We start from the raw sequence: 21,714 nt of genomic DNA, 5'->3' as shown, positions 1-21,714 counted from the left end.
AGAACAAATCATATTCTCCCCGTCTGTAGCAGGAGAGCACTTGGCAGGGAAATTTAAGCCAGAATACAGCATCTGGAAATGCCTGAAGAAGCCTGCTCTAGAAACTAATCAAAGAATCCCAGTCCTTCATAAAAATCTGAGAGGCTACAAGACCAAAGAAGTCCATGAAGAAAAGGTAGCCTTTAAAGGAAAGGCACTTACAATTTGTATTTAATAAGGCAAACAAAACTGACAACTTAATTTTTGAGAGATAGTTCATTTTGATGAACAGCTGGGAAAAGATAATGACATGTCATATTTTAGAGACCAAGAAATATCAGCCCTGACAATGCTTGGAAATCAATGTTATTGCTTCAAAAGTCTCAGAGGATACTCAGAGCAGCCCAAAAAATCCTTAAGAAATAGAAATTGTCTCTACCCTTTTCAATGCCTATGAGTTAAGCATTGATTTTTGCACAAAACTGCCATCAATACATAAGGAGAAATTAAGCAAATGAGTAAAAAGTGAAGTAAATTTTAAAATGAGATGGCATTCCTTTATTTTTTTTTTTAATTATAAAAAGATCAAGACCAAACTTGTGAAACCTACACAGCTAAACCTGCATTTAAGCATCTACCTTAAGCAACTGATTTCCAGCTACAGTTCCACGGATCTGCTTCTAAAAGCGTCTGACCATCTGGTAGACAACTTATAAAAAGAACAGAAGAGTATCTTGACAGAACTCTGTAAGTGCACTGGGATTAAAAATCTGCTCCACAAGTGGATGTTGTAACCTCTGCCAGCTCTGAGCTGCCCTAGCTCCACTCCTCCTGGTCCCACTACAGCAAGTCCAGTGCCAAGTCCATTTGCAGCACAGGCAGACTCTGGTACAGAAATACCAACAGATTCTTCTCTGACAAAGACACACTCACACACAGTCAAATGGGGATAAACTGGTGGACAGTCCCAAAGTTACAATGACTCTGCTTTGCAGGCCTGTTTTCGCATTCCTCTTTAGTTCCTGGTTGTCAATTCAGAAAGCAAGAGCTTGTGGCTAGATGCACAAATGAGAGATTGATTCATTTTTGCTGCCAGGGTCAACATGTAGTTATAGCAACAGGCATAACAGGATGAAGAACAGAAGGGTTCATAAGAGGAGCAAGAAACAGGACTGTTTATTGGACAAAGAATGGGAAATACTGTCACTGAGCTGATTTTTGCCTTAAGAAACTTCAGAAAGTTTTGAGAGCGCAACATAAAAAGAGGAAGGTTAATGGAAAGGGAAAAGAGCTGAGATCAAAGCCAAGAATAACAACTATGCAAGTATAAATTCTGAAAGTATGAAACTTAAAAAATTAAAGTAGAAAGTATCACAAGTTTGTTAACATGTTGCAAATAGCAGTATCAAAGAAAGAGGGGCTTCTAATGCCCTCTCATCTTTCTGGTAGAATTTGCCTCCAGAGTTAATTTTCTCCAACATCTGCTCTCCAGGAAAGTTACCTTCTTACACATTACCACAGAGAAACAAGTCTGGGGGAGAAATGAGATTTCAGTATTCTTTCAGATTGTCTTCTAAATATAAAGTTGTTTCAACCGTATGTGAAAGATGGCTGAACGCCCAACCCTATCTTTCCACATGCTGGAGTTAGAATTTGTATTTTTAGATAGTCTGGTAAAATATGAACAGCTTATATGAACAAAATGAGCCCTTAAAAAAGCATTTTTTTTTCCATTAGCATCATTAGCATTAAAGCAGTTGTATTTTTAGATACTGTGCATGTCTTGATATATTTCTGAAAGATTGCCTTAAAAATATGTACCCATCACATTGAAAGCACCGCATCAGGAATGCAGCTAATTCCAAATTATAAATATAGACCAGCATAGTTTGTCTTTTTTTTGTATTAGCAACCATGTACATAAAATATTGTAAACAAATACTTACTGTACCATGGGAAATTGTAAGAAAACCATTTTTAACTGAGCACTTCCTTTTCTGCCACACTTTTCTGATTCTGGTTTAAAGGGGAAAAAAAAAAGCGACTCAGTTTTTATAATATTATTACATCATTTTGCTCTTAAGACCCTTTTTTTTTTTTCCCTCTCAGTGGAGTCCAGTAGTACTTACCCATCACTTTTCTTGTACAGGCTACCATTTCGTTCAGTGCCATGTTCTTTGTTTCCCTGAGGCTGATGTAAACTGTAAGCTGTACTCTGACGAATCTGAGAATCCTGAAACATAAAGAACAGCAATTTGTAATGCATTCCACATTTTCAACCAAAATCTCTCTCTTACTAATGAGTTTCAGAGCCCTTCCTCCTGCTCTAATCCTACAGGCCAAACGAAGCACATTTTTCCTCCTCAGTGAGAAGAACAAAATCCAGTTCTTTTTCAGATGGCAAAAAAATCTTTAAGAAATAAGCATTACCAGCACCTGCTAAAATCCCCTTGCTTTCATTTAGCTTTGCTGCTGCCTTTATATCTATTTTTAATCTGAACAGTAACTGAGCAGCTGGCTTTCCAACTCATGTGAACACTGCTGTGTATAAACACTAGAAATTATTATTACCTGCAATTCCTAGTGCATCCTTCTGTTGTTAAATAATAATAATAATAAACACAAATAAATTGAAAGTGGTTTTTCCTGGTAGAAACTGAGCTGCGTTATTCATTTTGAAAAGCAGGAGAGTTACTAGAAACATGGTTCAGGAGGCACTCAGGAATTAGAAGCAAAAATTTAGAAGTTATTTCTTAATAATAACTTAAACCAAATTATATCAAACAACATAGAATTGATGTGACTGAAAATGACAGGGATTAAACTAAGCTGCTGTCACTGCTCTCAGAACTACCCAGATGCAGGACTCACTGCTGTGAAAGTCCAACTCCTTGAAAAATACCAGCCTCACAGCAAGGGATCTGATGGGTCATGCTGTCTTAGCAGCAGCAGCATGATGGAGTGAACTTTTCAATGCATACACTAACGATGACTAATACTTATAAAATTTATTTTCTTTTCTATACAGGTGTAATACACCTTAGTTATAGGTGGCAGAAAACACAAGTGTAGTGGAAAAAAGACCTCAAAGAAAGCATCACTGAAATGACTGAGCTAATCTAGACAAACACTTCAGAGCTATTATGAAATAAACATAGTAATTTGATAAAAATGCTCCTTTGTAAGAAGATGAGTCAGTATGTCTCAGATATGCTACGAGTATGGTCACAAGATACATCAGTCTGTAAATCCAGAGTGTACACATGATAAAGTAAAATATATAGGAATATAAATAGTACGAGTTTAGAAGATTTCTCTCTAATTACAATTCAATTCATACACTTCATTAGGCTAGATGTAAGGCTTATCTCTGGATTTAAGTGAGGAAAAAAGCAAACAACTAAAACTAAGAACAATCTTGGGCCGTGCCCTTCCCCAGTAGCGCCAGCACAGATGAAGTGCTGCACCTTTATGAGCTCCAGCAGCACATTCTTGTTGTCCCAGCTCGTGCTGCAGCCACAGCTGCCCAGGATCCTCCCCAGCAGTAATGGCAAGGCACAACAGGTCAGAGACGTGGTAGGGACAGAGCCACCACCTACGAGCCCTGCTCGGTGCACTTACAGCTCCACAGCTGCAGGACGTCAGGCTCAGCCTCAGCAGTGAGCGAGCTGAAGGCAGGCTGCAGCACAATCCCCGCAGGCATATTTTTAGTGACTTCTGGAGAAAATCTGATCTGACACTGCCTGTTATGTCCTACCACTGCCTTAATCTCCGCCTCCCATTACTGTGTTGCTTCAGTGACAGAACTCCATTCCCAAGATCAGAGGCCTTACAGGAAATTAATCTCCGTCCTCCACATCCTCAATTACGCCGAGCTTTCAGATGACCTCCAACACCTGCCTGGAGCAGAATTCCTATTAGCTAAGACGCCGGTTTTACATTTTGTGGCCTGTTTTCTGCTGCATTTCAGCTACCTTCCCTCAGCTGCTGTTTACTCCCAGTTGCTATGTTTGGCCCAAGTGGCGAGCCAGCACGACAAGCTTCCTGCCCCATTTCAGCGAGGGAGGAAGCCGCTGCAGATGACGTGCATTTCCACACATTCATTGCTATGGACAGTGTCTTTAAAAAAAATTCATATTACTTCATGACATGGAGTTAAGGACAAGACCAGGAGATTTTCCAGTTTCAAATCCCTGGTTTGGGCCATGCCCAGATCTCTAGTGCCCTGTGTGATTCCCAGGTGATGCTTTTCCACAGCCTTTTGTCCAGCAAGTTCACAGTTTTGGTCTAGTTGCTAAAAGATGCAATGCTGTATGACAGATCACCCTAACAATTCACATCCTTCCGGGCAGTTTCAGCGTGCCTTTTCCACGTGTGGGCTCCCTTATTTCTGGTTTGCATATTCCACGTAACAGGAGGCCAAATCCCAAATACCAGGGGCAGATCCAGCGGAACAGGAACATTACCTACAGGGAAATGGATCACGGCAGGACACAGGATATACCTAGCACAGAGCATTGCCGTTTTAAATCTCTCTCAAACACACTAAGAGCAGGACAGACTGAAGTACACGAGTCTAAGAAGCTGAACTTTGTCCGCTTTATCAGCTTGGAAATGCAGATAGGCGTACAGAAAAAGGTGAGTCATTTCATTGAAGCATGCTCATAGTGAATCACTTCTCTGACCAGAACCAGGTTGGAAATGATTTCTTTCAAATTCTTATAAAGACTTCTAAATCAAGCTGAATAACACTACTGAAAATTCAAGAAATGTGACAGCAGTATCCTATAAGGATGGTCTGTGACTCCTAGCAAGAGTGAGCCTAAAAACCTGGCTATCAGCCTCACTATTCGATCACAACAGAGCTTTCCATGCGAGGTGCTTTAACTTATTATGCACTGAAAATTTTGGCTAGCTGTTTCACAGCTCCCATGTAGCAGGCACTCAGACTGCCTGGATCCCTTCTGTGCGTAAAGCTGCCAAAAAGCCCTTACAGCTTTCCAAGAGCCTGAGGTTCTCTCGGATTTGCAGTATCATCGCCAGGAGGATTTTTCAGAGACCCACCCCGTACCTATCACAGTCCCACAGTGTTTCCAGCAGATGCATCTGCCAGGATCTCCTGCAGGCAGCCTCTCCTACAGCACAGCTACCAACATTTTTGTTAAGACAAAGTTTATTCTACTTTTCAGTGGCCTAAAGACATTGCAGGTTCTACCAAAGAGGTACAGGAAGCAGAAGGAGATCTAAATACTACTCTGAGGCTACCTTCAATTCTAACTTTTTACCAAGATGGACACACAAAGACCTTTAAAAAAGAAGTTCCAGTAAAAATCAGGTTTGACAAAGTTCACTGCAGAAAGAAACAATATATTCAGACACAACAAAAAAAGGTTGACTGTGAATATTCATTTTTTTTTTTTACAACAGAAATGTTCAGCAATGTTCTATTAAAACGGACTTCATGTATTAAATAATTAAAAACACACACATCTTTAAAATCTTACAAGAACATCAAATCAAGCAACTGGATTTCATTCCCAGAAGAGAGAAAATAGAAAACTAGTAATTTGACCTACTGCGATTTCCTTTCTCAAGATCAATCTGACAACTTTCCTTGACTCCTCCCTCCCTCCCCCCTTTTTTGGGGGGGAAGGTATTACAACAAACACAAGAGGAGGAAAAAAGAAGCACTCTTCTCACACCAGCTGAAAAAAGCTCAGAGGACAAATCCAGTTTCTTGAAATCTGAATGGAAAGAAAGCATGCCAACTATTTTCATTAAAACATAGCGACACTTACTCTCCTAGACTTCGGTCACAAAATGTAAATGCATTTCAGGAAGAAAAAAGAAAACAGTTATAGTAAAGGAAATTACAGTGCAACAAGAATAATACTGGTGGATTGTACAGCAAGTTATAACAGGATTGTTTGGCATCCCACCGATTAATTGATGTTTTCAAGCAACTTTAATAATTATATTACTTCTCATGCTCTGCAGGTAGTATCTATAGCTGTATTTGCAGAATGATATATAATGAATATAGAATAAAGCATTTTCAATACTTCTATTTTTACATGCAACAAAACCAGTATAAGTAAAAAAAAATCCATGTATACCATTACATTTTTCAGTCTGTGAAAAGATGTGTGCTCACCATGCCTTCCTTATACGTTAATATCAGTATCTCTGATAAAGAGGTGAACACAGAGTAGCAACATTCCCAGCCATCATGAAACCCAAGTGCTACTACTACCTTTCTTGAACAAAGAGCTAAACAGAACAGCCTGCTAACATGCCCTTAACAGCAAAGATTCCTTAATGAGAGTAAGCAGTCAATGGTGAATCCCAAGTACTCACCATTTCTGTTAGAATCACTAGTCTTTCACTCCACAAAGTTCAATTTTGAAAGTTTTATTTAGCAAATACACACCTCAGTAAGTCCTAAGCACCAGGCAGAACCTAAGAAAGTATCTGTATACTGAATAGGACTTTGTACACAATCATCATTACCACAAACTTCACGTGGCTACAAACAGCACCTTGATGTGAAGAGCATTTAATGCCTATCAGCAAGTCTGCCACCTATTAAAGCTATGAGCCAGCATAAACTTCATGCGAAGATGAAAGCAAGACTGAGAAAGATCAAGGAAGTCCGAGGTCTACAGACTAAACTATTTCTTTGTAATGCCTCTCGGAAGGAGAATCTGAAAAGGGAGGGGTTCATTCATCACTTACTCACGGCCCAGCAGCCACACAAAGGAAGCTGGCTGGATTTTATTTGTATGAAGAGGAAGCTCTAGCAATCTGAAACAAAAGTTGACCTAATGTTTAGGATTAGATTATACAAAAGATGCTTGGCTCCAGATCAGAGCTTGCCAAATAAAATTACTCCTGAATGCTTTAAATCTAACAGCAATAACAACTGAAGCTCAAAAAATAACTTGTTAGGTTGCTGAACTGACCCAGCTTTTGCACCTTCGAAAACTGGCATCTTTGCAGCAGAACAGCCAGCTTCATTGTCCTTTTTGCAGATGGTGACAGAAGTGTTTTGGGATTTGGAGTTCAGTTTTACATAATCTTTACACAGCACAGAATATTTCTGTGAGATAAGATTATATTAATTGGGTCTCCTTGTTACTGCCAAAGTTCTTCCATTCTCAGTTTGAGCAATGCAGACACTCCTGCTTGCAGTCAGCTCACAGACAGTGCATCCACTTATGTGTTTTGCAATAGCAGTAGCAAAAATAAATTCGTCTCATACATTTTTAGTGAGAATATCTTTAAAAAACACCTTCAGAAACATTCAACATCACCATCAAAGCAAAGATGCAGAAACTAAAAAAAGGTATGTGGCTGATGAAAGTTAAAATAATTCCATTTCAAAAATTAACACTAGATTGGAAGAAATTATAATGGACATTCCAACATCAAATCACCTTGTATGCTCACCTCTTTCTGATCAACCTGGAGTGCTGATTTTAAAATATCTCTAAGCTGTGTTAATTGTCTTCTTTCCTCATCTTGTGCTTGTTTAATCTTGAATGAAGAAAAACACAGATTAAAAATAGTATTATTGTTTCTTTTTCAACACAGTTCTTCCAAACTCGTTACTTAATTGGTTAATTTTTCTGAGAAATGTTCAGCAAGAATGAAAACACAGAGAAAAGATACCATGATAAATTTATTTTCCTTTTTATCTTCAGAAAACTTGATAATAGCTAGGATGTTGCTGGGTTAAGAATTCAATATTGCCTCACACTGCTCTTGCTTCCTTGTGTTCAATTTGAAACCATATGTTGTTTTTCACTTAGTCTGCAAGCATTTTATGGTAGAGGCTCTTTTCCTAACATTTTACACAGGGGGGTTCTGAACTGGATCTAAAGCTCCTGGACATGATATTAGAACAAAATTTTACTCAAAAATCTCCTCAAAACCTTAAAATAATATTAAACCAGTCAAGTAGCCTGAACAAAAAAGTTCACAGTCCTACTGTAAAAAACTAAGCACAAAGAAAGTGAAAGGTTGCTAACTCACTGTATAAAGATCTGTCGACAGTGTCTCAATTGAAGGCTTAAGACTTTCAACTGCTTTTAACCCATCCTGAAAGAAACTTAAAAAAAAAAAAAAAAAAAAAAGCAGACATAGCAAGATTCATTGCAGAACAGTACACGCTCTAGCAGACATAAAATCATTGTGACTTCTCAGAGCCCAATCATTTTACACCTGATGCAATCTTCCCTCTAAAGGAAAGCCTCTTTGTTTCCCAAGCATTATTTACAGCCTACATGCAAACTGAATGTGCTAAATCATACTGTATAATATGTATTAGTGTATTGGCACAATAATGTTCTCTATTCCAACAGAGAATATTGCAGCTCTCTAAAATAGGTAAGATTTTCAAAATAAATTCAAAGAAACCACAGGTATACACATATGATTAAAAAATTGCTGCCACGTTAGCGAAAGAAATACTTTCACTGTGGGAAGCAGACATGAAAGTGACAACACAACACAGCATTTATGTTGTGGAAATTTTATTAAATGGACAGGAGATGAGTGACCAAGTACGAAAGAAACCAATTTTAAAGCAACATAGTTATATATAAAAAAAACCTACATTTATTCAGACTGGTCTTTAAGATAAAAATTCACTGATTTTAACAGGCTGACAGCCGCTCTTTCAAGTTTATAGCTGTGGCTTTATTGCTACGTTACTGATCTGTAAGATTACCATAGAAAGGAACATCATTCTTTGTGTTTTAATACTGAGTCCCCCAATTAATTTGAAAGAAAAAGTGAGATACTTTAAAATACAGTTTGATCCCACTGCTTTTGCAGTTTATTTTCTTTGAGTACAGAATTAATTTAGATCATTGCCATTTACACAGGTGAAAAACCAACAACCAACGACAAAACTAATACACCACTAACAAATTGATCAAACAAATAGCTTTGTTTCAGCAGTAGTTTACAAAACATACCAAATTATTGTGTGGCACTCCTTTGGAACAAGCAATTATATTCTACAGTGCTAATAAAACACATTATATACTTTGGAATATTGTAAGAAACTCAATTACTGATCTGTTTGACAAAAGTCATTTGTCAAAAGATTTAATGAGACCAATTGAATCTTTACTTATTTATAAGTCTATAAATCTATTTTTTAAAATGCAGTAAGATACTGCAATTATGTCAAAAGTTTAAAGCAAAATATTGTTCCAGTTATTGTGTAGGTATAAAAAAAAAAAAACGAAAACATACTTGCACTGAGCGTGAAAATATTTGATCAAGTTCTGAAGCAAGTCCACTCCTTTTTTAATCTTGATTTCATTGACTTTCAGCAGGTACTGTTGAAACAGTAATTGATGAAATAAATTAATGATTACTACCACAGTATTATTTAACATTTTATTTTCAGTACTATTTCAAACTTTAACAGTTCCGGATTTAGAAGGCCTGAAAAGAATATGCCAAACTATGGCTTCATGGGTTAATCACACAAAAGCAAGAGTTGCCACTGCTGCTTTCTGATAACTTTGTGGGGATACATCACTATGGTTAGTTCAAATTGTTACCCCATCCCTCACGACTCCTAGTGGAAGCCTCTACTAAAGGAAGCACAAAAGTTTGTGCCATGAATTTAGGAACCTGTTCTGAAACCTAGCAGCCCAAGAAGATGTGTATCTCACTGGTTGTTAAACCCATTGCCAAATAGATGTCATTAAGCAAGAAAGCAGTTTATTAAAAAAAAAAGGGGGGGGGGGGGGAGGGTATTTTAACCATCTTTTTACATCTGCCTTTTGATTTGAACATTTTCTCTACCAGTTCCTTACACACGGTAATAACAGAAAATTACAGTTTAGCACGATATTTTAAAAAATCTTAGCACCGAGCAACAAAAAAGTATAATTAGATTGCATTACGCATGAACAAATTTCATATTAAGTGGCAGCTCCTCCCCTGAATGCCGTAGCACAAAAGATGATGGCCATGCAAGCAGAAGTAAGATTGCCAGATATTCACAGGTTTGCTTAGCTGCCCATTAAATGTGGGCAAATTTTAATGATAGTGACCTACAGGCAAAGGGGTGAACATGCTCTAACACATCTGGTTTTTGCTGACCCACGTGGAATAAATATTTCACCCCAGATATTTTAAAACAAATAAAACAAAGCCAGCTTTCAATGATGCAGCTTGTCAAGCTGGTTCTGATGAACAGACGACTGGCCTAAATGTATGCACACTACACAACATGTACTCAGAAGAATCACCTCTCTGACTCCTGCTGGTACAAAGCGGAGCTCTAAGCATCTGGTATTAGGTTCACTTTCACAATTGGAGAAGCAGCTTTTACTAATAATACAACTCCCAACATGTTGCACTTCTGATTTACTAATTAAAACAAAACCAAAATTATTAGTTTTTATTAGAGTTAACCAAGTATAATCTTTTTTTTCTGAAAATCAGAAAACGTGACATGCCCCAGCTCTTCCAGATTTAACGTAATTTCACAGATTTCAAAGATTTCAAAGTGGCAGAGCTCTAAAATATCTTGAAAGACAACTGGATTCCATCCTTAGCACTTTTTTTTTCAATACCAGCCAACAGTGTATTAAACTGGTGTCTTTCCTCACATAATGCTGCAACAGCTGGCGGTGCAGGGAACAATGTAGTGAATGATCTAGGGCTTAAAATAACTTAGAGTGAAGTAGGAGCATAAAGGCTTATTTATTATCATCTCTTAGCGTTTAATTGAGCTTTGCATTGTTTATTCTGCAATTTACTTTCAAGCGAAATTAGAAAATTCCCTCCAAAGTTAGCACATCAGGACAAAAAAAAATGTGATTTAGCAATGTGACTCCACTAATATCTTGCTACTCCCCTTTAACATCACATTTGCCATAAAAAATGATGTTTTTCTAAATGTTCCTAAAAGAGATTAGCAGAGCAATAGCGATTTCATGTTGCATCTTACCTCACACATCTGTAACTGGAAGAACCTTCTCTCTTTCTCCATCTCTTCCGCAATTTCAGCTCCACTTATTTCTGTACGGATCATCCCGTGCAGCTTAGCATGCTCTTTTTTCTCCTTCTCTATTTTTGTACTACAAGGCAAAGAATCAAGTCAGTGAAGTGCGAAATTCAAAGCCTATCAGGAAATCTGATTATTTGCAAAGTCTACTGACAGATGCAGAGCCAAACTCTTGCAGCTTTGCGTGTGACTTACTTCCAGATGCCATTTCATTTGAAATTTGACAATGACTAAAGATCAGCAATGACATGCAGTAGCTGAAATCTAATTCAATCATCTGTTAAAAAATAATTTCCTGACGTAATCTAAAAGATCCTAAATGAGAGGAAGATACTAAGTTCTTGTGTTGAAGAAAAAAAAATCCATCTACAAAATAATCCTCCTACATTTTCAATTAAAATTCATGCTTAATCCCAGCTGACCAAACACTGCTTAACAGAGTTCAATTATGTCACCAGATTTATTGAGTCTTGCCTGTCATCAAGTCATCTTCTATATATACAGGGTTTCTTAAGCCAAAATCACAGTTGCCATCTCTACTTGCTACTGAGCCAGTTGGCACCGGGAATGCCGGCCAGCCGGCTGCGTTGCAGACTCCAGAAGTCTGCTAGACCAGCTGTCCTAATTCCCTCAAAGTTTCCACAAACATTTTCCAAGAGCTCTGAATGAAGAAGGTTCTCCTGGAGAATATAAATGAATAGCCAGTGCCCATGACGAAGCAGAACTACCCTACAGTTATTCTTCGCGTTATTATTGAATAGTAGTGTAATTATATCCCCCGCTTAGCCCAGCCTGATATGAAAAAGATACTAATAGAACAAAATACGTGAGGGTATTTACAGAGAAAGACTTTTCTTTTGTCGCTTGTACAGCTTAGAAGCAGAAAAAGCTGAAGGGGGCTTCCTGAGGAAATGCTGTCCTGCTTGTGATGGGAGGAAGCACTGCACAGGAATAGAGGAAACAGGCGAGAGGCCCAAATAACACACGCACTGTCACACCTCCTCTGGGGCAGTCAAGAGTCTCTCGGTTCTCCCTCTGAAAAGATGACGTGTCTCAAGTGCTCTCTTAACCTGCTGTTAACATTGCCCTGATAGTTTACATCCTAGCTGGGCTGAGGACGTCCAGGCAGCAGCGTGTTCTGCACTTCTCAAGAATGAGAAACCATCTTCTCTTACACCTGGAGCAGCAAGGGAAAAGCAGAATGAATCCCATTAATCCCACAGCATTCCCACAGGGATGCTGTGGCAGAGCCAGCCCCTTGCAGCACTGCAGCAGCCAGCACATCCAGCCAACGTTACGCTCCTTCTTGGCACAGCAACTTCTCCAGGAAAGGGATCTTCTGAGAGCTCCTCTCCTTTGAAATAAATAGTCTGAAAATCTTCATTTGCCCGAAGAAAAGCTCAAGTCCAGAACGTTCTGTTTTCATCCAAAAAAAAAGGCTATACTCTTTCTGACTTACTGTCAACGTGCCATTTTGTAGCCACAGAAAACCAAATTCGAACAAAAGAATGAAGCAGACACCAAGTGTGAACAAGGACAATAAACATGCTGCCACAAAAGAGTCACCAAGGATGGCAAATATGCAGCTCCTTTCCAGCACACCAGGTGAAAGTTTGCGTTCTGTGATCCTTGATAGTTCTGTAAAAGCCAAACCTCAGAGCAAAGATCCAGGATGGTTTCAGTGATCTCAATTTCCACATTCATCTAGCAGTTCATAAGGCCAAAGAATTCAATGAGATGTGATTCAAGTCTAGTAACTGTCAACTAGTAGTGTTTTTATTGTTTGTGTAGAACAATAGACATAACCATGCCTAAAATTAAGAGCTTATTTACATGTCGTAAGGCATTTGTAAATGCTAGTTCAACCAGAGCACCGCTAACTCCGAAAGAGTCAAACAATAAGCACAATACTACAGCATGAATTATTTTTAGAAGTTGAATTCCTCTTCAGGAATAGGCTAGACTACTCTTTAAAGGATAAGCATACTCTCTGAGGTGTAAGGTAGTTAAACCAAGAATAAAGCATACCAACATCCAGCAAATAATTCAGGGAAACAAGGCATCCTTGAAGCCATTTGCAGGAGCTTCATTTGTATTTTTGTAGCAACTGCAGGTTTCCACATCGTAAATGGTGTAGGAAACAAACTCAGAGGTGAGGCATCAGCGAACAGGCAGCACTTTGGAGGATGAGGTCTTTGGAATTGGTTCTGTGGCTTCAACAACTTCAGTAATGCTTTAAAGCAACAACAAAAAACAGCAAACTACACTCTTGGCAGCAAGCACCAGAGGTACACAATGGTACACTTCATGTTTGCAATTCCTTTTTGCTTATGCTTTTGGTCTCCAACTACCTTTGCAGCTCTGTAATCCTGAATTTAACCTGTTCTGCTGTTTTACAGTACCATGCCATTTCCTTTCTGATCCTGTTTCTAGGGAAACAAAGGAACCACGTAAGGCTGTGCCGCATGCAAATCTTCTGGGTGTTAAGGTTTAGTTGTGTTTCCTATCAAATTGCAAGGGGCAAGTCCAGGTCTGGCAGCATCAGGTGGCACTGCACTGTGACATTCACCAAATCCTTCTGGCAAATACATTTCTACGATGTACTGCAATGGGATTTCCAAATATTACAGCATATTCAGGTTTTTCAGGCAGATCAATTAAGCAAAGTAAAGAAGAAAATAGGGAAAAGTCTAAGAAAATCTTCTAGGAGCGACGAGAAAGAAGCGTTTTGTAAAATTGCTGTTCTTGAAGCTCAGGCTGCACATATTGCAGATATAGATGGACTTTGCTGACTAACATTAAAATCTGAGCATCCTTCAGCCCATTTACAACACAGCTGCACATGACTAAGATACAACGAGCTCTGATGGGGGTAAGAGACAAGTACAGCTGAAACACAGGATGAAGAACTCTAACCAATAAAAAGTAGAAGAGATAAATAAGTGGCCTTGCCCATTCAAGTCTCCCTACATGACAATCTGTAAAGCTCCAATGTGAGGAGCAACTGTTTTTCAGTATAAATTTTAATTTCAAATAAGTCACTTGTGCCCTACATACCATGACATAAACAAACATCAAAGTAGGCTTCTTTCTTTGCTTTTCCTTTTTAATAAATAAAAAAATAAACCTTTCAGAAGGACGTGACCTGTTACTGTTTAACACGCCTAAGGCAGGCATTTATTTTCCATCAGTGAAGGTGGGTAAACACCTGGAACACGCCCTGTGTAGACACAGCAGCAGCAAGCTGGCTGGGCAGGAGCTGTCTTTCTTCCTCTCCCTCCCCATGCAGCAGCAGTAAGCCAGGCACTTCAGTCTGGGTACGCAGGTGAGAAGGTACAGAACAACAGCAACAGCACTTGGAAAGCTCAGGGGGTTGCACTTTGGCAAACAGAGTGCTTCCAAGGGCTATTTTGTTTCACAGAACAGTATTACACATTTTCCCTCCAAGTATCCTTTCTTCATCTAGTCTGCTTTTTCAGCCTGACTCTGCAGCTTCAGCCCTGGTGTTCTGGTCTTGCAGTGGGAGAGCCTCCAACTGATTTTATCCTACTGCCTGGCAAGGCTGACAGCAAAGCACCACCTACCATCTCTCCTATCACCCAAAAAGAGAAGTAAGGCATCTCCAGCTTTTCCCTTTCACTCTTCCTGCTCTGGGAGGTGGGGAGAAGAGGGAAGAATGAGAAAAACGTGTCCAAATCGTTCCAGTATTTCACCCATTATATATGCAGATTCATTCAAAGCTTTTGCCATTAATTCAAAAGTATTCTCCTTCTAAATAAAAATATAAATATATAAATAAATATAAAAATAAAAAATATCTGGATAGGCTGCACCGATGGGCTGAGGTCAACTGCATGAAGTTTAACAAGGCCAAGTGCCGGGTCCTGCACCTGGGGCGCAATAACCCCAAGCAGAGCTACAGGCTGGGAGATGAGTGGTTGGAGAGCTGCCTGGCAGAGAAGGACCTGGGAGTGATGGTGGACAGTCGGCTGAATATGAGCCAGCAGTGTGCTCAGGTGGCCAAGAAGGCCAACGGCATCCTGGCTTGTATCAGAAACAGTGTGACCAGCAGGGCTAGGGAGGTGATCGTCCCCCTGTACTCGGCTCTGGTGAGGCCGCACCTCGAGTACTGTGTTCAGTTTTGGGCCCCTCGCTACAAGAAGGACATCGAGGTGCTTGAGCGGGTCCAAAGAAGGGCGACGAAGCTGGTGAGGGGCCTGGAGAACAAGTCCTATGAGGAGCGGCTGAAGGAGCTGGGCTTGTTCAGCCTGGAGAAAAGGAGGCTCAGGGGCGACCTTATCGCACTCTACAGATACCTTAAAGGAGGCTGTAGCGAGGTGGGGGTTGGCCTGTTCTCCCACGTGCCTGGTGACAGGACGAGGGGGAATGGGCTAAAGTTGCACCAGGGGAGTTTTAGGTTAGATGTTAGGAAGAGCTTCTTTACTGAAAGGGTTGTGAGGCACTGGAACAGGCTGCCCAGGGAGGTGGTGGAGTCACCATCCCTGGAGGTCTTTAAAAGACGTTTAGATGTAGAGCTTAGGGATATGGTTTAGTGGGGACTGTTAGTGTTAGGTTAGAGGTTGGACTCGATGATCTAGAGGTCTCTTCCAACCTAGAGACTCTGTGTGATTCTGTGATTTAATATGAAATCTCAGGCTCAAAGCAGTCTATAAAAGCTACTTCATTTAGCATTTACTTTCTATGCCACTCTTTTAAAGATTATTTGTCCTCCAATTTGCCTCATGTACGTACTTCAAAAGAAAACGTGGCAGAAGTATCCATGATCTATGCATAGCAATGATCTGCTGAACCAAGGTATGGACCCGAAGAAGTAATTTGAGAACAGCTTGTGAAAATTTGGATATTGTTCTTAAATATTGCTCAAAAAATGAGTTTCACAAACTAGAAGCATCATCACTTACTAACACAGAGCTATGCAGACACCTTTACTGAGGACTGTAATAAGAACTTGTTCATTCTCCTGTTGACTTCAGATGGTTCAGAAGCAAATCGTTGATGATGGCTATATCTAGAAACGCGTGCTTGCATTCCTGCACAGTGATGTAATGCACTTCAGACTACTGCCTTGATCTCATAATCCCATAAGCACATTCAAACGACTTGTTTTATTCACTCAAGTGTGCATAACAGACTCCATGCCTAGCTTCTAAAAGGGGAATGGCAAAGGAGGAAAGGGAGCCAGCCAGACTTCCCAAGAAAAGCTTGTTAGTTTTCATTAAGCTTTAATTTTTCATAGCATTAGCAGAGCACTTATTAAACTTCTGAGGATAATATATATTCCCAGGCCTAAAAATAAAGTCGTCTTTAGAAAAAAAATTAACATTTTTTCTTTTCAGGAAAGACAGGTTTGTGTCCGGAACACAGACATTGCCATACAGCTAAAAAAGGTGTAAATGATGTGCCTCAGTAAGTTTCTGGCTCTGTCTCCTGTACAGGAGCAATACCCACCTCGAACTCCACCACAACAGGACTGATCAGACTAAAGAACGTGGGTGAAATCTGGCTCCCTGCCTTGCTGGGTACGGTCTGCCTGCTGGAAGCACGAGCAGTTGTTCTGACGTCTGCTCCTTCCCCATATGCTCCCCCGGCGTGCCTGCCATTAGTGTTTAAGTACATGGGGGAAAGCAACTGACTCATGACAAAAAGAGCCCCCTCTGCACCAGTTCCAGGCAAAGACACAGGCAGAATGATCCCACTGCTGTCCCACAGGGGCAGACAGAGTTGTCCTGCTCACACAAGCAAAGCGAAGTCTAACTGAGGTCTAAGAGAAAAAGCACTGCTTTGAACTAGCTTTAAAACCAGTTAAAAATCTTCAGGGCTACAACGGGAGCATGCTAATGACAGATGGTGAGGGAAGATGAATTATTCACGAATGTCACCCCAGGATATTCCCAATTTTTGATTAAGGCAGGTTGGCATAAAGCTCTGAGTGACTTGCTCCTCTTACTCCCTTATTCAAGAACAGTTCCGAAGTATAAAGCCTTCCTCAGTTACATCAGCTAAGGTGATCTTGAGGAAAATACTACACTGATTTAGGTATCTACAGGGAGATAATAATAATAATAATAATAATCAACATTGCATAATAATCAACATTGATGGATGGTCATACAAGAGTTTAAGAGTGGTTCTTAACATTACTCTCCCAACCAAGACTAGATATATACATATTTTTAAACACACAATTTCATTGGGAAATGAAAGTCTGGGAGATGAAAGTCTGGGAAAGAAGGAAAAAAAGCAATTTTGAATTAACTCAATTTCTTTTCAAATAAGCCAAATTTTTATTATTTATATTAACACCTGCTATGTCTTCAAAAACGTGCAAATAAAGTGAGATACTGTCTTTACAAGGAAGAATCTGAAGTATTCTGCTTATCAAGCTGACGAATTGGATGAGAATCTCCTTATCATGGCAGAAATCAGGGCGAAGGCTTTGTCACTTCTCCACAGACTATGAAAATACCACTGCTATTTATTTGGTGTTTAGCTTCACAGGTCTGAACTTGTGACTTGGAAATGAAGACCAATGGTATGATTTTAAGCATATGGTAAAGACAGTCAGGCAGACAAAACTAAAAAGGCTGCCTAGAAGCCTTGAATGGTTTGTTAACCCAAAGGGAAAAGAAAAGGAAAAAAAAGGTAGAGATTCAGAAGTATCACTGGAAAATCTAGCTAACTAAGCATAATCCTAGTACTGGCTGTAGGCACAGCCAAACAAGGATTTATCCAACAGACTGAAGAAGAGTGAGCAAACCTGCAGCTATCAACACTGCCATCCACCACACCATTCCGGCAGCACAAGCTGTAGGTCAGACTGAGGTTAGTCCTTGGTCTTTTTTTTTTTCCTTTCTTTTTCCCTTTTTTTTTTTTTTTTTTTTGATGCAGAGGCTGTGCAGATTCTACTAAAAAGAAATTCAGCACATGATTAAGAATTCTTGAAACAACTCCGCATTCCCTCACTGCTGTGGATGACCGAAACGCACAGACAGAAGGAAGTTCAGATCCATTAGGAACAGCCACAGAATCAAAACAGTCATTATCTCTAGAAACCTCAGTGGCATACATAATAGCAACTCCAGCAAACCAGAAAAACTTCATGGTTTTCCTATATCCAAAACTTAGTAGATGATAAAGCTGACCTCAACAAGTTCAGGCTCAAATTAACATTCTCACCCGAACTTCAAAATCCCATCATTAAACTTGCAGCATGAGATTGGTAAAGGCCAAGGCTCAATACCAATAGCTAGTAACATCTCAGCGTGTCTGGAAATTGATCTTCCACATGAGATAGTTTGACAAATCCCACAGTCCTCCTGCAGGGACAAGGGTGTCATGTCAGTGAAGATCTGTTCTGAATTTAGTTCAACAAAACTAGGGAAAATTGGTCCTCTCCTTGGTAGAAGTGAGGCAGATTGCACTGAAAAGTATTAGTTCTTGACTGCCAAACTTAAGCCCCAAAAAGCTCTTGCAAAACAACAACCAACAAAAAAAAAACTCACAAAAAACCTTTGAAGAATTTGCCTGTAAATGGCATTCCCAGGCTCCCTATCCCAAGCCTCAAGCAGATGATCCTTTGGTCTTGATCAAAGTGAAGGAGTCCAACAGGCTAGACAAACAGCTTTCAACTCCAGAATACTGATGCGGAGCTTTCATCTAACTGCTTAAAAAGCTAGCAGTTAAAAACACAGCAGCTGCACCAAGCCACCACCCAGAAGTATCAGAGAAAGTGGATCTGAAAGAATTTCCTGATGAACGTGTGCTACTTCCAGGTTTTGGATGCTGAATAATCTGTGACATAAGTAGATTAGAAATAAGCACTGTCAAGGAAATGTGTTTCACTTGTTAAAGAATCTAGCAAAAACTAGAGAGGCAGCTTGGAAAGCAGCATCACCTTACAGGAGAGAAAAGAACCAGTCTGGGATCAAAAATGAAGTGTCTTGTTTCAAAGCAAAGTCAGAACGCAGTTTTTACAAGACAGTTGCATAAAATGAAAAAATAATAATAATAATCTCAAGATCTCATACCAGCAGCATTGGATTCAATCCCACAGAGAAAATAAACACAATGCCAGCATTGCATTTTCAGGTGCTGAATGTAACAGTGTATGCAAAACATTTTTTCCAGGTATCTACTGTCCTTAAACTCAAATGAGAGTTCCCAAATTCACACATTCAAGTACATTTCCTATGGACATTTTGATTCCCCAAGTACTAATTAGTTGTTTTTTTTTTGAAAAAGGAAAATATTTTTAGTATGCAGCTCTGAACCATATCACCTGCTACCATAAGTAAACTGAGGACCAAAGTACAAATCCTTGCATCACTGGAACATGCTCACCCTCGTGAATATTCTATGAGAAATGCTAAAAACATCCGAGGTCTCGGTCCACTAGGAACAGAGTGTTCTTGGTGTGTGTCCCAGCAGCCTGCACACGTATTTATTTTCAATTCTGCACATAAGCTTTGTGGGACATCACTATGAATGAGTTATACATAATTAAAGAAGCTTTTGGATCCAGTAATCAAGCACAGGTAGACAATATTGGGCTAAATTACAGGGGTGTTCTTTACAGCCCATCCTCAGAGATAAACTACTGACATGGGCAACGGTTAGAAATCTTAATTACTTCAAAAGCTGAAAATTGGCAGGGAACCAAACAGGATCATTCGCTGGAATTAAGGATGCAAAGCACTGGAACCATCACAATCTTGACACAGTTACAGTCTTCCAAGGATTCAGGCAGGAGGTTTACCTGAACTTTTCAGAATATCTTGTTACAAAAACCCAGCTATAGCTAGGCAGTTTCAAAAACGTAACACCACTATGGTCCTCCTCAAAAATCAAGCCTGGAAAGCAGTAATTATACCTTTTTTAATTGTTATTCACAAAAGGAATAATGAAATTTATCTAACTTGCTCAACTTGTTGCTTTCGTGAATAAACACCCTCCAGGAACCACTTCTGAAGGATGTCTGCACATGACTTCAGAGGGGCCAGCTCCGTAGGCACCAGAGAATCATTACTTTTTGGGTGAATGCAAAAAGAAAAAAAAAATGGTGCTAGATTCTCAGCCAACCTAGGCAGCCAGGGATCTGTGGGAATCTTCTGGACCTGCATCATCAGAAATGGTCTGATACATGTGGAGCGGATGACCTCAGAAGATCAAAGATGCTGTCTGGAGAACTGACAACGCTCAATGGATAGTCACAGCCCAGGTAATATTGGAGCATGGAATAAAACCCACTATGAAATTCTACTTCAGAGACTACCAGCTGTGCTGACACAATTGACTTGGCCAACCCAGCAACTGTAACTACTCCTGAGAAAGGACACGAAGCCATTCAAAGATTTATGAGGTATCAAATTAATTTTGTTTGGTCTTGGGTGTCAAGCTTTGTTGAATTATTTGATTCATTTAGTTGGATATAAAATTCTGGATATAAAATTGTCTTAAACCTGATGCTATGGCTGTTTATAAACTATGGCTGTTTTTAAACTGTGCATACTGCACCTTCAACAAGTGGCTTAGAGTAACTTAGGCTAGACACACAGCATGAGACACAGTCGATGAGAGTTGTATAGGCATTCATCCACTTCTAGTGTGCAGTACACCTGCTGAGAGCATCCAACCTTGTCAGGAAACGCAGAAAACATTCATATCTTTAAATAAACGTCACTAAATACATGTGGTACAGTAAGGTTCCTGGTACTGGACTGATCTGGAATCACATAGTGTTTTGGAGCCATACCAGTAAACAAACTTAGTCCCACACTATCCTCATGACTTTGTTGGTAAGTGCCAAAGGCTCAGCAGGCACTAAGGCCTTCCTATAGACCTCAGCACTGGACACAAGTCCCATAAGACCTGCTAGAGCCAGAAACATTATGTATGGTTTACGTATTCTTGACTTTTTATTTTTTTAAAGACTTTTGAAAACACATGGATATTTCTTCTGTGCTCTTCTGACTAAAGAAACTTGCTAACTACAGTGAATAAGTTCACAAAGAGGAGGAGAAAAATAACAACAAATCCTTAAAATGACATCAAGAAGTACAATTACATTGTTATACTTTTGGTACTTAAAAGATGAAAACACAGGGTGGATAAACCATATTAGGGATATGGTTTAGTGCGGACTGTTAGCATTAGGTCAGAGGTTGGACTCGATGATCTTGAGGTCTCTTCCAACCTAGAAATTCTGTGATTCTGTGATAATTTCTCCTTTTTAGTGTTCTACAAAAGTAGAGGACGACAGAAAAGGAAGTGGACTTTCACATGTAGTAGATTCAGGGTACTAATAAGGACACTATTAAAAAAAATATCTTTCCCAATCAAAATAAAACTTCCCCAACTGAAGTGGAATAATATGTAGTGGGAGATTATGCTGATTACTTGGAAATTCATTAAGCAAACAGGTTTAACAGAGATGTTAACTGTCATTAACTGCCATGGCGTTAAACAAAATAATATATATCTATATCTATCTATATATAGATAGATATATATAGATAGATATATATTCTATATGTATCTCGTGAGGTAAGTTGTGTATTACAGAATTCGAAATGGTTGTGCTTATGCACTACAGCTCCTTTTTTAAAAAAAAAAAATAAATCTTCCCAGCTAGGACTTCTTTCTGGGACCTTAATACTAAATAACGACCTTTTCCTAGATTT

At 39.4% G+C, this 21,714-nt stretch overlaps 1 protein-coding gene across 4 annotated transcripts in view; it reads right to left on the bottom strand.

Moving 5' to 3' along the window:
- Positions 1-21,714, bottom strand: part of ASAP2 (ArfGAP with SH3 domain, ankyrin repeat and PH domain 2) — an 84,987-nt gene that overhangs the window by 28,421 nt on the left and 34,852 nt on the right. For all 4 annotated transcript variants that reach the window (XM_072036423.1, XM_072036422.1, XM_027455208.3 and 1 more), the window contains exons 6-11: positions 10,958-11,087; positions 9,244-9,329; positions 8,014-8,089; positions 7,429-7,515; positions 2,109-2,212; positions 1,926-1,995 (exon numbers count right to left, since the gene is read on the bottom strand). In XM_072036423.1, the coding sequence (XP_071892524.1) occupies positions 1,926-1,995; positions 2,109-2,212; positions 7,429-7,515; positions 8,014-8,089; positions 9,244-9,329; positions 10,958-11,087 (553 nt within the window). The remainder of the gene's footprint in view (positions 1-1,925; positions 1,996-2,108; positions 2,213-7,428; positions 7,516-8,013; positions 8,090-9,243; positions 9,330-10,957; positions 11,088-21,714) is intronic.

The sequence above is a fragment of the Anas platyrhynchos genome, chromosome 3 (genome assembly GCF_047663525.1).
Source record: "Anas platyrhynchos isolate ZD024472 breed Pekin duck chromosome 3, IASCAAS_PekinDuck_T2T, whole genome shotgun sequence".
Classification (NCBI taxonomy): Eukaryota; Metazoa; Chordata; class Aves; order Anseriformes; family Anatidae; genus Anas; species Anas platyrhynchos.
The sequence above is the reverse complement of the archived record's forward strand: the minus strand, read 5'-3'. Positions and strand labels throughout refer to the sequence as shown.